Source organism: Chiroxiphia lanceolata, chromosome 21 (genome assembly GCF_009829145.1).
Source record: "Chiroxiphia lanceolata isolate bChiLan1 chromosome 21, bChiLan1.pri, whole genome shotgun sequence".
NCBI classification, from domain to species: Eukaryota; Metazoa; Chordata; class Aves; order Passeriformes; family Pipridae; genus Chiroxiphia; species Chiroxiphia lanceolata.
In genome coordinates, this window is record NC_045657.1 from 8,200,665 (window position 1) to 8,219,912 (window position 19,248).

Below are 19,248 nucleotides of genomic sequence, written 5' to 3' on the forward strand. Positions count from 1 at the left end.
GATGTGGCCACCCCAGGAGGTAAGGTTGGTATGTTTTAGCTGAGGAAGGAAAGATCTGGGACACGAAATGCAGAAATCCCCTATTTCCAACTGGTGGGAGCCAGCACTTCTCTACTGATTCCAAGGGAACGGTGCCAGTATCCTCCACCTGAGGACAGCGCTCCGGTGTCCCGGTGCGACAGGGAGAAAACAGTAACACAACGGGCAGGCAGGTCAGGACAAGTTAATTACTGGAAAGGCCATTATCATCAGCGGCACTGACGAACTTTACCTGTTGCATCGTGCTTTTCCATGAGCCCTTCCTGATTACTCACATCATTAACGACATCCCGGTTGTGCCGAGCTGTCTCCGTGCGGCACAGCCAGCGGCAGCATTTCTGTGGGATCTGGCACTGCTTCAGGCCATACTGTGGGAAAAGCGCCTGATGCACACCCTGCACAGGGTCTGTGACCCCAGCAAACACCCCTCAACCTTTGGCTGTCGATTGCTTGTTGCTGGGAGCACTCAAGGTGCTGCCCTCAGCCCATCGGGTTTGAGGAGGAGGCTCTTCCCAATTTAGGGTGGCCAGCTTGGCAGAATAACCTTCTTCACCTTCACCGAACCCAGACCTCACCTCTAGGATTTGTTTTCAACAGGCCTGAGCCAAGACCTGACTTTCAGAACTTAATACCCTCCTGTTTCCCTGTAATCCCACCAAAACGGTGAACAGAGCCACGGGAGCAGACACTTGCAGCGCCTGATCCGAAGGTTCCTAAAGCCAGTGGAAGGTATTTTGTGCAGTTTGAGTTGGGCTTAGACTGGGCCCCAAGTGAACACATATGTTTGCAGTTTTCTCTGGTTTCCCCTCTACCATCCCATCTCTCTGAAATGCTGCTTTGGAGGGTCCAGGCTCGGGGGCTGCAGAACTGCTGCCCCTCAGGAGGAGGGAGGGAGCTGATCTGTGCATGTGCACACACATGAGAGAGATCATGTGCTGTCACACAGAGACGGGCGAGGAGATGAGGGGACTATTCCAGAGGAACATTTTGTCATTTCCCTCCTCAGGGGCTCTGTGTTTTGCCTTAAACCACTTCAGATTATGAGAAATCCTACTAGCTGGTCTCCAGTGGGATCTCTAATGGTTTAATAACCGAACATTACTGAACATGTTTCCACTAGCCTCTTCCTAAAATCCCATCATGAGCTAATTTCCTCTATTGTCATTACATCTGCAACTGGTCTTACATTTTAAAAAAAATCCTGTACCATTGTGAGTAAATGATCTGGTTTACTGCACTGAGCTCCCGGGGCCAGTATTTGCAGTAGTGCCTGGTAATTTGGGGTATCCAGTTGCAGACACCCCCTCTGGGGTACAATTTGATGAGAAGAAGCAGCTTTATTTCCACCTTGCCCTTCCCATCACAAAAAGCTCCAGGGAAGTGCTGGAATTGGGGATGGTCAATGCCACCATATATTTAAGAAGATCCTGATCAGAAAGACTGAGATTAAGTTTGGGTGAAGCAATCACACGATGGGTGCCTTGAGCCCGCAGCAGGATCAGCTGTGCAGTGATACCCCTGGAATCACAGAATGCCAGACTGGTTTGGTTTGGAAGGAACCTTAAAGATCATCTCATTCCAACCTCCTGCCGTGGGCAGGGACACCTTCCACTAGATCAGGTTGGTCCAAGCCCCATCCAACCTGGCCTTGGACACCTTTGTCTTGTCTTTTCTGTGGCTGGATCCAACAAGGTATTAAGGACAGTACAGGTATTTCAGTCTTACTGCAGCATTTTTTCCAAATGCTTGCCTGTTTGAGTGTAACTTCAAATTTAACAGACACTCGGAATGTATTTCCTAGGAAAATATATTGAAATAAAATGCCCAGGAAATGATCAGGCCAATGGTTCAGTGAAAGTAGCTGAAAAAAGCTGTACTGGCTGACTGATAAAAAGGTAGGTAACACATTTCTGCTTCTTCTGCGGTATTTGAGGCTCACTCCAAGTTTTACAAGAGAGTTATTTTTAAATTGTTGCATAACACATGTCTGTCCAATATTTCTTTCCTCAATCAAGCAAAGAAAATGCATTTGTTATTCCTGGGAGATTTCTGGTGCTTCTTATCTTATTTAGAGCACAAAATAAAGATGCACACAAGAAGGCAAACATCAGAGAGAAGTTATTATCCATGAGATAATGCACAGCCTAATTTACCACATATCTGAGACTGTTTCACCTGCAATAAATTATTTTGCCCAGCAGGAAAAGTCCTGTTTGACCTTCTTTTTTTTTCCTTCTGCAGCTGAAAACTCTGCTACTACTTCTAGGTCATGAGTTCAAATTCCACCCTGGCTGGGAGTGATTAAATATATCAATTTCTAATAGTATCTATTTGGATAATAATAGGACAGCTGTTAATGTTCATTTTTCAGGGACACTTGCACACGGGTTGGTTGTAGTCTATGGGTCTGATCTCTCTGTGTATTGCCCAAGAGGTACAACAGAGATGTGAATCCAGTGTAGCAGCAGCCCTTGGGGAGTCTCTGGCTGGAGCAGAGCTGATCCTGGAGAAAAGTGTCTGTCCCCAAACGGGACAGTCGTGAGTCATTTCTTTGAGAGAAGCAGCTGGAGGTCATTCAGACCAATCCCACCCTTCAAAGTCAGACCCAGGAAAAACTCCTTTGGGCTGCCCTGTCCCGGGGATGGCAAAGCCATAAAGAGATAAACCTGCCCTTCCCACCTTACTCTTGCATCATGTGCAGCCGAGCCAGAACAGGAGCCTCGGATCTTGTCAAGTGCCAACTACAGTCACAGCGTTACATAAGAAACCGCAACAGCGAGGAATCACAAATCTATCACTGCTGCTGGCACCAAAGGGCATCTTTGCACAGGCTTAGCGGGAAAGCTGCCTCCTCAGTGGGCACAGAGTGTCAAATTGTTCTTTCCCTTCTCCAGGGCAGGGTTAAGGCAATTTGGCAGAGGGTGGTAAGAGAAAAAAATTTGCTCTCTGTGCTCTGTGTGGGGGGTCAGGAAGCAGCTTCTTCTTTCGCAGAGATAACCTGGCACCTCTAATGAAGAAAGCAGGAAAGAGGGAAAGCCATCAGAATGTGGCTTCCAGCTGTCAAATCACATCAGCCAAGTGGAGATGCATCACCCCTGAGAGCTGCAGCACCGTCAGCCCCCAACACTTCACTGGGAGCTCTTTGGAAGAAGGCACTTGGAGCCTTTAGTCTGTGAAACACCCAGCATGCTACTGGCAGCTATAAATAATAACAACCACTCTCTCGGTATTTAGAAGCACAACATATGTGAAGGAGAGATGCAGGAACAGGAGGTGGAATAGAAGCAGTTTTCCTCTTCCTGGCTTGCTGAGCCCTAAGTGCAGAGCAGGGCTGTGTGCTCCTACCTGGCACAGGGAGCAGAATCAGTCACCCTTCTGCCTCCCTGCCCAGACCCGTGCAAGCCAGAGGTGAGGCCCCACTGTCTGGGAAAGGAAGGAATTTCCCTGGAGGGATATTGGCAGTGAAGTTGCTACAGGGTGGAGGAGTCTCCTTCCCAGCAGCGCTTCACCTCTGTTAGGGTCAGATGAACCTATGACCAGCTTCCTACTGTTGGAAGGGAAGGTGTGGGACAGACAGTTGTCCCATATTGCTCCTGTTCTTTCATCATGGGAAATTTTCAGGTTCATTAAGCAGAAACAGGGCAATCAATACTGGCTGCACGAGGAAGGAGCTGATGACACAGCCAAGACAAGGCATGGCCTGGGAGAGGCACAGAGATGGATGATCTCATCACCTTTGCTGAACACCAGGACTGCTACACTCTCCTACACCAGCTGCATATCAAACTTTGCCAAAACTGAACACAGGCAGCTCCAATACACTCAAAACTTTTCACTGATTGAAGGTTTTCAAACAGTGACAGCACGGCCACTATTCCATCTGGGAAACTAAAATGAGCAAGGAACAACTGAAACACTCCTTAATGCAAGGACTGCAGATGAAGAACTAGGCAAGAATTAGCAGTGCTGATGTTGTACCTGAAACTGGAAATTTCAGGGGTAAGAGGAACCTGGTGGGGCAGAAGGGTGTTTGCCTCTTGGGAAAGTTCAAAATAGCTTTGTCCATGGAAAGCTAGCATGGAAAGTTAATGATAGGGAAGCTCTTAGGAATGAGCAAGAAAGTGTGAATAAGAGTGAAGAGTTCCCATTGAAGTGGTTTTTTTGGAGATGAGCTGTAAAATTTCATATGGATATAGCCAGGGATCTCTAACATATTACTAAAGAAAGTAATAGGGAGAATTGGGCAATTATAGGAAAGAAATCTCCTAGAATTGGTAAATAAGCTCAGTTAATGCAGAGAAGGAGGGAGTTATAATGTAGAAATGATTAACTTACAGGTCTGCATGTCTTGAAATGGTCCATATGTTGATATAAGACAATATTACACATTTTAGGACCAAGAAATTCAGGATAAACTGGGAACTCTTCATTGAAAGTGAGAGAGAAGGAAGCAGTTAGTTAAAAGGGCTCTGAGCAATCTGCTCTAGTGGAAGGTGTCCCTGCCCATGGCAGGGGCTGGAATGAGATGATCTTCAAGGTCCCTTTCAACCCAGGCCATTCTATGTCTTTATGATTCTATGCTTTATTCAATTGCAAGGCAACCATGAACCACCAGTGGGATGTACCCACGAAAAAAGCCTATGAGGTCCTTGCATGTATCAAGACAAGGCCTTTCCAGGGTAGCTGGGTAAGTATTCGTGCACAAGGACATCTGGAACACCATAAAGAGTTCTAAAGCCTGTTGGGAATCCAGATGTGCAGCGTGCTGATATCGCACGGACAACCTGGCAGCTCCTGCAGATAAATCTGGGCATGCAAAGTGTTTTCTTAACATTTCAGTCCTATCTTAGATACTCCCCAGTATTTCCTGGCATATCGAGAGAGGTTTGGCATGGCAATTGTGGAGGAGGGATGAGCAGAAGATGCGATAATAGGGGCTTCAGCTTTTGGTGTCGGGAGAACAACCACCCAGTGATCTGTATCTTGTTTGGGTGGAAATATGGTGTTAATTATCTTCATGACAGATAGATGTGGCAATTCATTTCAGCTGCTTTAGATCATACATTCCTCTGGCTGGTAGACCTCCAGAAAACAGAGAAAGAGATCTTGGGGGTGAAGGAAGGAATGCCATAATAAGGACAGATGTCGCTGTGAAATTTTAGTGTTGCGTTCTACAGGGACTTAGGTTTAGATACCATCAGTGTGATATTTTTATTCTTCCGGTCTGTTCAGCTGAGCCTGTGTCATGTAAATGCAAACTTCCTCTTAAATTCAGAGGCTAAAAGGCACATCAATTAATTGGTGTTATTACTCATTATGAATAGCCAATGCTGACTATCCAGCCTCTCTGCTTGTTCATATTTGTAGGAACCTTCAAACTGAGGACTGTCTTTGTTTCCTTCAACTACTCCTCATCTGGGGGTTCTGACCAGTCACTGACCATGTGCCCTTCTGACTGGAGACCAGTAACAAATGGCAAATGCATCAATAAATGCACATGAACTGCTCAGGTCCCATGAACAATGAAACACAGGAACCCTCCAGCCACCTGCCATCTCAAGGATGGCAATTTCTCAGTCATTCTGTAATCACTCCAAGAAGCCTCAGTGAGATCTGCATTCCACTGTCTTAGTTGTTAAAACAGAGTTAAAACCCAGTAAATGACATGGAGTTTACAAGCTCAGCACTGAATGGAAGCCCTGATTCTAACAGGATGTTAAAATATTGTACCTACTTGAACAACTGTGTAGATGATGGCCAACCCCCTCCAACTATTACTGAGCAACACAAAAGGTTTAACCATAGAATGTAAGAGCAAAATAGCCAAAATTGAGAAGAAAAACCTATTCCCTATATGAGAAAATGCAAGTTTCTCAGTCTCACTTTTTTTAAAGTATGAATGCAGCATCTCTGCATGTCGCCTCAGTATTAAAGCTCTACTAGGAATGGCTCAGAATAACATATCACAGCACTGCAAACTTGCTTCTCAGTGATGCTCACCTCTGCAAACCCAAAACTCATACCAGGGCTTCATGCTGGGATTCTTTCTGAGGTTATTTCAGTCAATGCCTTTGTCTTGAAAAAAACCCTACAGTTTAACACCACAAAGACAACCTGATCCATCGCCTTCCACCACACTTTAAGGCTTCTTACAAAGTCTGTGGCAGAAAAGTTGGGAAAATTTCCGATTCTTTGAAACTTTTTAAGTTATTCTGACAACATTTCAAAACTGACCTCAGTGTCTCTCAGCTTGGTCAGCAAGAAGGGAGTGCACAGATCTCACCAGCACATCCGGCTCCCCACTGATCACAAATTGGGCTACTGAGAGTGCCATGGGGCTGCTCAGCCCAGACTGGCCTGGTGGGACTGACACCTAACTGTGCCTGTGACATCACCCAGAGAGCCTCTTGCTGTGGGTACTCACTTTTCACTGAGCTCTTAAAAAAATCAGTGGTTACCACAAATGAACTCAAGAGCAGTGATTACTTTCCAACAGCAACTCTGTGAGCATAAAAATGCTCCAGTGACTGTGAAGGGAGGCCAGAGCAATCACCACCGTGACCATCTCACACACTGTTTCTAGAGGACAGCCAGAGCAGAACACTCTACATATGAGCACAACCCACATTTGGATTAAATTGTGAGCTGAGACTTTGAGACTTGCAGATGAGACTCCTTCCTTATCACTCGCTGTGGTGTGAAGACTCAGCAGTTCTGTGCTGCACCTGGCCTGACCTCCTTTTTCCCCCCACTGATTTATTTAGCTTTCTCCTCTCTTCCTAGGCTCTGTCTCTCATTTTGTATCACAGATACCAGCAATTCTGGCTGATCACACTCAGTGGAATTGAGGTCCTGTCCCTTAGAAATGGATGTTTAAGCCTTGACTTGAGCCAAGATCTCAGATTAAAATTCAGCTTGAGAACAGAAGGTCTGGCATTATTTTGCATTTCTTAATAAAATGTTTCCACTGTTCTAGTTATTTGCTCTCCTCTGTGGAGCACCCAGTGCTGACTAGGCAAGGGCTATCCATTAAAGGCTGTCTCTCCTCTCAGCTTAAAAGGAAGTTCCCTCTCTTTGACAGGAAGAAGGTAAGAGAAATTAATTTTTCTTTCAGCATCGCCACACCTGGGGAAAGGATCTTGCTCACAGATAACAGCGCAAGCAAATATTTTCTTTGGGAGAAAAAGAGAAAGTGAAGATCAAGGTCAGAGGAGGCAAGAGTGAAGATATGAGACTGCCTTCAAAATAACCTTCCATAGAACATGTGGGGGTGTCACTTTATTTAATACGGAAAACATGCAAAAGCACAAAGGAGGGGTGACTGGCTTGGGGTTTACAGAGAGATAAAGGGGCTGTAAAGTCTGGCTGCACAGATATGCTGAACTGCAGCAGTACAGGATGCAACAAACAGGGTGATGTGAACAGGTTGAGAGAGACTCCCTTCACCTTTACACATTTATATAAGTAGGAGCATGGCTTAACATCTCTGTCCCTGACTTTCCTGAAGCATCTTCCCTTCCTTCCTGCTTAGGGACTTATAAAGACTGTGGCTACTCTTTGCACAAGGTGCTAACGAAAAATTCATGTTGCTTTTGTCTCTATCAGATAACCACAAGCCCATGTAGAGTCTCAGTGAATTTGTTGCATCTCAAGGTGTGGGCCCAGCAGCAGCCTCTGAATCTGCAGGGCCCCCCATCCCCAGGGGATCCAGATCAGTGCTGTGCACTATGTGTATTATGATAAAAAAATCATCCCACTTCTCAACATTTCAAACATATGCAGAAGTCTTGAATCACACAATCACAACACGGTTTGGGTTGGAAGGAACCTTAAAGATCATCTTATTCCACCCCCTGCCATAAGCAGAGACAACTTCCATCAGACCAGGTTGCTTCCAAGCCTGTCCAGCCTGGCCTTGAGAAGTCCCAGGGGCAGCCACAGCTTCTCTGGGCAACCTGTGCCAGGGCCTCACCACCCTCACAGTAAATCAGCCAAAACAGCCTCAAAACCAACTACAAGTGCTTAAGAACCTGCATATTTGCCTCCTCACCCAGGGACTGAAACTCAGCTTTCCAAGTGTCCTGTCAAAGCTCACTGGCAGGATTTTCTCTGTAGTCCCAGGTAAGACACAAAGGAGCTGAGCCTGTCAAGACTAGAGGGTTTTGCTGGGATTTGGTTGGGAGTTTGGTTGTGCCAGCTTCCAGAAGCATCCATTTCTGTCCACTGATCTCAGGCAGAGCCCAGAAAGATTAGCTTAAAAGTTGCATCTGATTTTTAGCTGGCTGTGTAACTAGGTGAGACGTACAGAGGGGTACTGCTACCCCATGGGATTTATTCAAAGACCCCCAGGAAAACTGTCATTAATCCCAGGCTACTGATTTAATTCTTAGAGCACTCTTTCACTTCAGCTAGAAGTGACCCACAAAATCATAATAAAAGACAAAGAAATAGAACTCAGAATACAAGTTATGTTTTGGGCCTTTTTTTTTTTTCTTTCACATTGTGTTATGAAGTCAAAACTGGACCTGTTTCTGTGGGAACTTGTGCTAAGGTATGCAAATATTTCAAACCAAAGCAGTCCCATTTTCCAATTGGAGTGGGCCAGGTTTCAGGCAAAGATGCTTTCACAGCAAAACCTTGGGAAAATTCACCGTTTTCCACATTTCCAATATGCCAATATCCATCTCATGCTGAGTGCCAGCAATTGTTTGAACAAGGCTACAACCCAAGAAAGCACTTAAGCACACGCTTAACTTTCAGCACATGAGTAACCTCAGTGATGTCCTGGGTTTTTGTTAGATTCATTACTGTTAGTTACCATGAGTTTTTAAATCCATAGGGACAATTTGCATCTTCTGAGCTGTATAATTGGGCTGTGAAAGGGATGGGAGCTCATGATTACTGAATTGTTAATTAATCATTTTTATTATATTTAAATATGTTTTAGAAGACCATAATGATGTATGCTTCCTTGATATTAGCTGTACTAATTAGATCATCTTTTCTAAATCAGAGTGCAGTTTTCTTAGCAGGTTTCCTTTTATCTGGTGTTCATTTCTCAAATGAGCTTCATGTTGTTCCCACAGATGAATGAATCACTTCCAGGGAATCATGTTATGCCAAAGATGTTTTCCTAACTGTAGAATGCCTATGGGTAGATCACGGGTCTCCTTGAAATCAGTAAATATTTTGAAGTTGGGCTTTCCTCAACAATCATCCTTTGACTCAACAATCCTTTGACTAGATGAGTGTAACTGTGTCTGGGATGAAACTCACTTCCTATAACAAACCAGGGCATTTGGCATGTTTGCCATGTCAGAACAATCTCACACTGACACAACTCAAAAGCAGAAAATAGAAGTGGCTGAAACACATTTATACACCTGAACGTGCAAGTGCATTTCTTTGCACACTTTCTTTAGCAGATAATTAGTGCTTTGGCACTGAAAGCCCTGCTCTCTCCTTCTCCATCAAAATATTACTCTCAAAAGATTCCCAAGGAAATGATGACCATGCTACTCCAGAGGTCCTCAGTTAGGTTAGCCTAAACATTTAATGTATCATGGCTTAGGTAGACTGCAATATCCTTTCTGGTTAAGGAAAACCTGAATTACAGATCTCTCTCTGCACAACCAGCCCAGAAATTTCTCAAAAACTATCCATGAAATCACAGGCTATTCACTCAAGTGTGATGCTCCTGGTTTCAGAGAGAAACTATGAGAACATCCTGTCTCGGTAACTCTTGGCATGTCTGTCTAGCTCAACATCCTCACAGCCACTTGGAAAGCTGGACATTAGCAGGATGAGAAGAACAGGGAACTGTTTTGATCTGAACAAGGTGATCCAGCTCTCTGGAAAGCAGTTTACTTACGTGTCAACATATCTCCTGCTGAGGTTTGAGATGACAACTGGAGATCCAGACTGGAAGGGAGGGTCCCGAACCACTTTGTACTGGATGGGTTTGCAGTCTGCACACAGCGTGCTGTGGGGGACAGAGCTCAGCATGGCAGCATCAATTTCCAGGTGCTCATCCAGGGTGTAGATCTGGATTCCATACACCTCCTCGCCCACCCGTCCTGCATCCAGCTTTATGGTCAGTGGGATGTCGCAGAAGACGTTCTGCGGCCCCAGGGAAATGTTCTTCCCGCTGACGGTGAGCAACTTGATGTCATTCACTGCTCCACTGGAGTCCCAGTCCGGGGAAACAAATGTCACCCAGATTGTGAGAGACTCTGGAGTCAGGGGATAACGGAACTCCAGCTGCAGGTAGCAGCCCTGGGGCTCGGGACAGGCTGGGGGCACCGTGTGTTGGTTGACTGCCGAGTTGGGACTCCACGTCCTGACGCTGGATTTACAAGGCTGCTCCACATCAGGGTGCCCTGGGAAGAAAGGAGGAAGCAGAGAGAGGGCACAAAAGAAGTTAGAGAACACGGGTTGTCATTGGCATCGGTTTTAAAAGACAGACTGGTGGCAGGAGAGCATATCTGCCCAGGAAAATGATTATTTACTTGAGCAGAACAGGCATGGCCAGCATGGGGAGGAGCATAACACCAGCCTCTCCTGGCCAGGTGAGAGACACAAACCCTGCTTAAGTGCCCAGCTAGACTGGACACCATGCAACACACACTGTGTCAGTGCATTTGCCCCTGAATTTCCTATTTCCAGTGTCCTTCCCTGTGCCAAACAATGATATTTTCTACCCCTTCCACTTGGTAATTTACCTGATAAGCAGAGTCACTTTGCCTTTGGTTCACCTCCTGCTTATTCCCTCGACTCTCACTCCAAAATACAATCCTTTCCTCTCTAACAAAGACAAGAATAGAGCTTTTGTTGGTTCCAAGAAGCTGTTGCATTGTGCTGTTCAGGGGCAACTCCTGTGACATCTACACACTGGTTTTTGGAGGCACAAGGAGCACAGGTCTGAGCTGTCTCTTTGAGCTTGTTATGAAACAACAGGCACTTGTACTTTCACATTTCTCACCGGTGGCTGTGTTCAGCTACATGGGAGGTAGTGCTAAAAACTAATGAAAGCCACAATGCTTGCTGGGTTCCCAAATACTATGGTAACATTACAATTTGGCGTGGAGTCGTGGACTGCAAGATCCAGAGAGGTCAGACGGGTGGAACAGTTGGTAATAGAATCCAGTGAGAGCTATAAATACCCTCTTCCTTCCCAAATAATCACCCAAAAAGGGAGCAAGCATGACAGGGAGAAGCAAAATACAGAAAAGAAGAAAGGGAAAAGTAAAGATAAAGAAAGGTAAGGAGAGGAGAGGAGAGGAGAGAAATGGAGAAGGCAGAGGGAAAAAAAAGGAGAGCACAGCTGTTTGCAGCTGAGGAAAAAAGCATTATAAAGCACTGGGCAAACATGGACAAACAGGACATCACTACTAATTTCAAGAGAAAAGGGCAATGTGTGAAGGTTATTCTTATTGTCTGTGATCCAATGAAGTGTTAGAAGTGCACCTCTTTTGTCAAGGATAAACAGCTCAGGGAATTCTCCTGTTCCTACCCAATGAACCCAGGTGCAGAATAGATTTCCTGGCATCTCAGGCAACCCTCCTGTGATCCAACACAACTGCCCTGCAGATGCCCAACTTTTAATGCTTCTCCCTCACCCACACACACCCCACAGCCCTCCTCCCTCCTCACATGCCACAGAGTGGTGGGAATGCCACTGAGCTCAGCGTCTGGAGGGACCACAGCAGAGATACAGTTTGAAGAAAGCCAGAGTCTCGAGTTTTTCCCCCTGGCAAGCTCCTGAGCCCTGTGTATCATCACCCTGAGCAGCCAGTGCCCCACTCAGCTCCCGTTATCTCCCATCACTCCTGGCCGTGTGTACTCGGCTGAGCCCTCCCCTGACTTTCTCAGCAAACTCCTGACTGCAGCCCTGAGAAGGTGTTTTTTAACTCCAGTATCTCAGAGGGCTTTGGAGAGATCTGTGAGCCTCACCACTGCCATCTCACAGAGAGGAAAATGGACTTAATGGCTCACAGCCCAGTATAAAAATGGCACCCGTTTGGGATCCTGCAAATCCGTTTGGGCCTCTGCAAGACCTAAATACCAAACAAACCTACACGTTTGGGTAGATCAGGGTGTGATCCCTGGAGATACATGAATTGGACTCAGCCTCCAGGGAGCTTAGAGCAGATCATTACCCCAAAATGGGAGCCAGAATGTATTCATTCATACACTGAAAACCTCAATGAAGTTGAGATAGAGAGACTATTCCTTAAATATCATCAAACACTTAGAACTGAGTAAGAAACATTCATTAAATTGTGCAAAAGGATGAAAATCCTATTTCATGCAACTGGATTTCTAGAGATGGATAAGTACTCTGAAAATTACAAATATTTGTATATAAAAAGAAACTGTGTAGAATTTATTTTTCCCCTCTGCACTCAGATTCTGAAAATCCTTTGGCTTATGAGATAGTCAGCTAGGTCAGTCATAGAAACATCATGACAGGAATGTGAGGTTTGTGAGGATAAGCCAAACCCCGTCTCCTGGTTAGAGAGCAGGGGTGGCAGGTTAGGAGGGAGTCTTTCCCCAAAATGTTGTCCACAGCCACAGCCTGCGTGTCAATCCTTCATCGTGTAGTTCAGTGCAGTGGCTGGGATGAATGTCCTGGCATTGTCCTGGCACATGGACAGAGCCTGAGCTGGGATCTGCAGTGCCTCAGGGTGTAGCTGCTGTCACAACTGCAACTCACCTGCCACATTTTGGGTGGCCAAGACAAAGGAACCATCCTGTGGGACTCCAATGTCCAGCTGAGACATTTCCCCTTGCAAATACAGAATGAATCAGTCTCGAGTGAAATAATGGCCCCTGGGAAAGGCAGGGCACTAGAGCAGCCTAAGGCAGCAACAGGTTTAATTGTATTCTCACACTTCTCTCAGTCAGCAGTGAGCCAGGCAGCAGGAACTGACTGATATATGCATATATTGCACAGCAGGCAAAGGAACGTTCTGGGCTTGAGCCAAAATCACCTTTCTTATATAAAACATTCCTTTGACCGACTTCTGGAGGTGCTGTGAGGTTTGTTTATCCAGCAGGTGTTGCTGGTGAGAATCCAGGTAGGTTAAAGCTTTCTAGTTCTGTGGTGAAGGTAAGGAGTAAATCAGAACTGCTGGATCTCCAGGGCCTTCCCACAGCCACTGCCAGGGAGCAAACAGCCTCTCGTGCAAGGGCCACAACTGGCTGAGAAAGGGCCACAGAATCCCTCAGCCTGGGGGCTGGATCCAACTATGCTCAGGAATAAGCAGGGCACTGAGAAGGACCCACAGCACTGCTGGTACCAGCTCCCTGGGGTAGCAGTGTATTGGTGCTGTGAGACCTCAGGAACATGAGATCAGACCAACCAGGTTCCATGAGCTCCTGCAGAAAGTGAAATTAAAGCTTGCAGGCTTTGGTACTCATAGATAGACAATTAAAGAAGCCAGACAATGATCTAACTGTGCTATTTGTAACTCAGACCGAGTGCAAATAGGCAGAGATCCTGAATGTCAGGGAGTGTGGCAGTGACAACAGAAAATCACAGAGCAACAAACACCATACACTCGGTGTATTTTCCACCCTAAAGTGGAGACAACTCAACAAGGGGACAGGATTCCCAATTTTTTATTCTTTTTTTCCAGAGCAATGACACCACAGCAATTGAATGAGGCAGATAAGGATCAGACTGCACCCTTCATAGTTAAGAACATGCAGGCACACTCTGCAAGGAGAGGAAATTAAATGCAAAATGCCACTGAGTAATAAATCTTAGAGTAGCTTAGTTTCTCTAGGAATGATGCCGCTGGCAAGACGGGTGAGATCTACAAGTTTTTCAAATCAAAGGCTGTTGGAGAAATTTTGATGGAACTGCACATTTCAATGGAATATGCAGTCCTCTCAAAATCAAAACACTTCGCAAAATTGGGTTTATTTGGACAAAATTTTATTCTGGAAGAGAAAATGGCAAGAAAGTTCTAACACTATTGGAACATTGTTTTTAGACACTTTTGGAAGAATTATTTTCACTTTTGCACCTTGAATCAAAATTTTCCATTTTGATATTCAAAGTTGCTTTTGCCCTAGATTCTATACTAAAAAGGTATATTTTCAAATGTCATAATTTTACCAAAGTTCACAAAAGAGCAATTCTATGAGCTAAACAAAACATTTTGACCAGCCTCAAACACTTTTTGTTTTTAATTTTCCTCCGTGGAGAATTTCAAAAGTTTCAAGTTTTGTTCCAAATGAAACCAAGTTTCAAAGTCTTGTAATGCTTGGCTAAGTGGAAATTCCACCTTCCACCCTGAACTACTGCTGCAAGCCACCCAAACTTCACTAGTGCTGTTTACTGGATAATCCAGTCACACTCGCAGCCGGAGCGCTGCTTCCCAGGATGGAGCATCCACTCAAGGGGCAGGTGTGCTCTGAGCTGTGCCCAGCAGCCTGGGCCTTGGATGTCATGGAATCACAGACTGGTTTGGGTTGGTGAGACCTTAAAGCTTTTTGTTCCACCCCCTGCCATGGGCAGGGACACCTTCCAGTAGCCCAGGTTGCTCCAAGCCCCGTCCAACCGGGCCTTGGACACTTCCAGGGATGGGGCAGCCACAGTTTCTCTGGGCAACTTATTTCAAACCTGGGGGCTGAGTTGGAGTGAAACACAACCTCTGCTGGGCCCCCACCCTGGGACATGGGTGTGTGAGGCAGGGGACATTTGTCCCATCAAGCAGTGGGGATCCAGCTCGCTGCACGTGCTGACCTCGGGACGAGGGAGGGCTCTTGGGTGCCAGCACTAAATGTATCACCACATTATCACAAATAATCTTCCTTGCAGAATAACTCCCACGCGCTCTAGCTGCAGGACAAGTAAGCCCTTAATAGAAGGAGGTATTTGTATGACAACCTTGCAAAATCCAGGGGTTGGTCTTGGGGCTCTATGAGCCCACCTTTGTGCTTACAGTGAAATCTGGGCCAGCAATGTGCTGCTCCCAAAGGAACAGCTCGTGATGGATAGATTGAAATAATACTCTGCTCTTTCCAAACCATGATTTGTGATGACTGACCTCTGCCTGGTATAATCTTAAATATGCTCCACCACATCCAGCTACTTACGGAGCGGAAGGTACACGTGGAGGAGAGTTAATGATGGAGATCTAATGACACTGTACAACCAGCCCTGCAGACCATTCTCCCTCCAACACACTCGAAGAGAAGCAATAAGACTGACTTGCAAAACACCCGGAACTAGAGAGGGCCTGACATAGTCACCTGCATTCCTGCTGCAGAGTACTTGCCCAAAGGGCAACCTCCTTTCAGCCTGGCTGCTGCTGCAGCTCTCTGCTAATCACCACAAGCAAAGGCAGCAAAAATCAGGCCCAAATAAATAACAATTCTTCACTTTTGGAGTTGGAGTAGAGGGAGCAAACAGCTCCCCTGAGGAATTCGTCCGACAGATGTGAACAGTCAGCATTTCTTGGTACTCTGCTGCTTTGTGAAATTCATGTTCAGCTCCCGGAATTCACTTAATTCATGGGCAAGGGCAGGACCCGGGGGCCAAAACACAGGTATTTCAGCCATGGCATTACCCCAGGGCACGGTGTTTCTCTGTCCTCGAATTTTGCTCACGTTACACGCCGGCATAATCAGTCACTCTCCCCCAAATTTTCCCACTGCCTTTGTGGCTCTCCTTTGACTTTGGCCTTTCTTGTCCCCCACCACGTCTTTGCCCCCAGCTCTGTGACTCACCTTCCGCCTCCCGTGGGCTCCAGTGCCCCGAGGGATCGCAGGGCATGGGGGACGAGGCGCTGAAGGCATATTGCACCAGGACTCTTCCTTCCGCACACAGGTCACATGCTGATCCCACTTCTCTAGGAGGCCAGGAAAACAGGAAAACACACCAACTTAGTAACAGCTGAATGAGCTGCTTATTCAACTATATTAAAAGCAATAAGACTTAGAATTCAGGTCCACTTAACCCTCTTTTTCTCAAGGCACTGAAAAGAGTGTTTTCTGATGCTGACCTTCTGCAGATTTAAGCTAAGAGCCCTTGTAGACACCATTTGTGTGCCCTCCATCCAACACAAAATGACAGCAACCTGGGGAATCACATTCACCTATATTTTTTCTTATTTTTTTTCCCCTCTGCACCCACAAAAGAAAATACATGCTGCTTAGTGTTTAGAGCAGAGACACTGGCCTCGGGAGATTTCAGATCTATTTCTGCTCCCATCATGGATTTATTTATTGCTTGAACTTGGAGTACCTTTAAGATTGTGAAGGCTTTGGGCATTCTGATGGTTAGAGGAAAGGGTGAAGTCCCAGGCTCTGAAACCATCAGACAGAGCTGCTCTATGAAGCACAGCTTTGCTAAGTATTCAAGAACCTGCTTTTGGAGGTGTCTCACAGCCCTGATCATTATAAGCCTGGAAAAGGGGTGGGTGGTGAACATACAGAATAGAATATGCCCTTAGGTCGATTTTTTGTTTTTTTTTTTTTTTTTTTGCAGGGGAAACAGGGATCACAAAATTTGGAAACCTTGTTTGACCCAGAATGTGTGGCTATTCATCCCAGTAAGCTGCTTACTATTCAGAATTCACTGTTCTGCTTTAAGTAACACTTCCTGCTAAAAAGGAAAGTTAAAAATTAATTATCCTAATGATCAAACGCACCTAGGAAAGGACAAGTTTTAGGCAAACAATTTGTGTGTAACACAGTGTACTCTCTACACGACCCGAGTAAGTAGGGATTGAGTCAATTACTGTGATAATTTATATCAACTATTACAATCAGCTATGCAAATTTTCGCCATCGTAACCACCACTGCATGATTTGTTTCAGCGCTGCTTTGAAGAGGGCACTGTGATCCTCAGGCAGAAGTTGTTTTGGATCCTCAGTGAGGACACCAGGACTGTAAATTCACTCTCCCAGAGCTCACCAACTGTGCCATCGCCTTTCCCTTCGGTGGCAGGGATGGCACACCCTCAGCTGGCTCCACAGCTTAACATCTCCCATTTGTTGACAGGGATCTATTTGAAAGTCAGCTTTCTGTTGGCTTCATCAGGCAGAAGCAGGGATTGTCAGAGATGGGACTTGGAATGAAATCAGTGGTAAAACTCATACCCATTTCAGTGTGGCCACCCCCACAAAGAGACAGCAAATGACTGTCTCAGGCAGAAAGAGATGCACCTGCTGAAAACACCTGAAGAATTAAATGTGACAATAAGGTAGAATAAAGAAGAGGGAGGCAAAAGTGCCCTCTTCTTCCTTGTGTCATCTGTAACACTCTTAAAGAAAAAATTTGGGTGTGTTGTGAGCAACTTCTCTCCATGTCCCATTCACCCACCTGCACTACTGGCATGACACTGCCTCCCTATTTCATTTCCCAGCTGTCTATTTAGCAGTGGTTTAAGTGTCTAACTCAACTTGCCTGAATAATATATGCAAAAAAAAAAAAAAAAAGAAACCAGAATAATAGGCACTGAAAAATCAAGATGTAGAAGTATTGTTGTGCAGTTGTTTTTCAGACACATCCACCACTAGCCAGGACAGAAGTCCCTGCAACAATAACTTTTCAGTTTCTGTACAAAGAGACTCCTGCATTAGCACTTGGTCCTGGATGAGGACAGGGCTCTGAAAGCCAAGTTTCCACAATTAGGACTGCTTTTCACTCAAATTAGCAGCTATACAATTTCATCACAGGCTGCCATGGTGGAAAAAAATGGTAGGCTTATGGACAAACATTTCCTTTTACCAGTGAGGACTTGGAGGTAAGAGAAATCACAAGGAGCATCATGTGGGAAAGGCTATGAGCAAACTTTCTCTTTTTACTTTTCCAATTTGGGAGCCAGACTCAACCCTGATGTAACTCCACTGGCTGAAAGGACTTACACAGGGGATGACTCCTGGGTTAAAGTTTTTGGTCTGCAGACTCTTGCACACAAATCCTACAAACAGCCATGAATGTCAAACCTAATTATGGAATCACATTTATTGGCTTATGAAAATCTAAGCCAGACCTTTATACCTTATGCAGCCATGGACAACAAGGAAAAATGAGCATAAATTGGTTCAAAGCACTATTAATTAGGAATGATAGCATATCTGCCACCTTATACACCAGGGCACATGACTCCCCAAAGTGCAGGGTAATGGAAAATCTAGACTTCTCTGTTTTCTAATAAGCCAAGTATTGGGGAAATTCCAGCTTATGAAGTTCAGAGCACAGGAGGAATTCATTCCTACAGCATGATATTTCAGTGAAGTGGATTCCAAATCTAAAGATTACTAGTGAAAAACAGACAATTTCCTTCAGGGCCAGCACCAGTTCAGTGGGCAACTCAAAACCACTAAATATCTGTCACTGCTTTGGGTAAAAAGTGCCTGTTTTTAGGCTAAATTGCAGCTGCTTACTTGAAATTCAGAATCAGTGCTCTCCCTTCTAAGGCACTGAAACTTTCCATCAAGGTTTAAGCCAGTGATTATCAAGCCCAGTCATCTCAATCTGGGACACCACACTGACCAAAATATTTGCTTGCTAAGAATGAGATAGCATCAGATTCATGGAAATTAATGCAGTCACCTCAATGAAAACTTGGAAGAGAAGATGCATTCAAAGTTTTCTGCCCAGGCAGAATTTGCTGCAGAGCCCTATTACAATAACTGTTTACATCTGACTGTGCATATCAAACAGGAGAACAGTCAATGGATGAACACATCTAATGGATGCAGCCAGGAAATGAAGAGGCTTCTCCTTTTCTCACTTGTTTTCACTTGTTTCGTTGGCTCTGTTATTATTTTATTATTACATATTATTATATGTGTATGCAACATTTTTTCATGCTTGTTTGAAAGGGAGGATGGAGAATGGTAAGTATTCCAATCCCACGTGCAATAGCTACAAGAAGAAATGCTGGTTCTTGTTATATTTGATTACTAGAGATGCTTGGAAGCTCAACCAGCTACTGGAGTTTAGGGTCAAAGCATGTTGGAAAATTTATGTGCAGGTAAATGACTCTCTTGAGTGAAAGAGCAAACATCAGTTGAACACTCTAAAGAGGTAAGGAGGGTTTGTCAGGAAGAAGATTTTACTGCTGTGCACAGCTCATGCACCTATTCTTGCCAAAATATGAGAACACAGGATAGCCAACTCCAAATTAACAGAAATCATGAGTTTACATTGCTCTCTGTCCCTAAATCCACATAATTAATCAACAG

The 19,248-nt window shown here is 45.2% G+C and overlaps 1 protein-coding gene across 2 annotated transcripts in view; it reads right to left on the reverse strand.

Annotated features, from left to right (window-relative positions):
• PAPPA (pappalysin 1) overlaps nt 1–19,248 on the reverse strand; it is a 181,723-nt gene that overhangs the window by 98,066 nt on the left and 64,409 nt on the right. For both annotated transcript variants that reach the window (XM_032708046.1, XM_032708045.1), the window contains exons 6-7: nt 15,781–15,902; nt 9,911–10,418 (exon numbers count right to left, since the gene is read on the reverse strand). In XM_032708046.1, the coding sequence (XP_032563937.1) occupies nt 9,911–10,418; nt 15,781–15,902 (630 nt within the window). The remainder of the gene's footprint in view (nt 1–9,910; nt 10,419–15,780; nt 15,903–19,248) is intronic.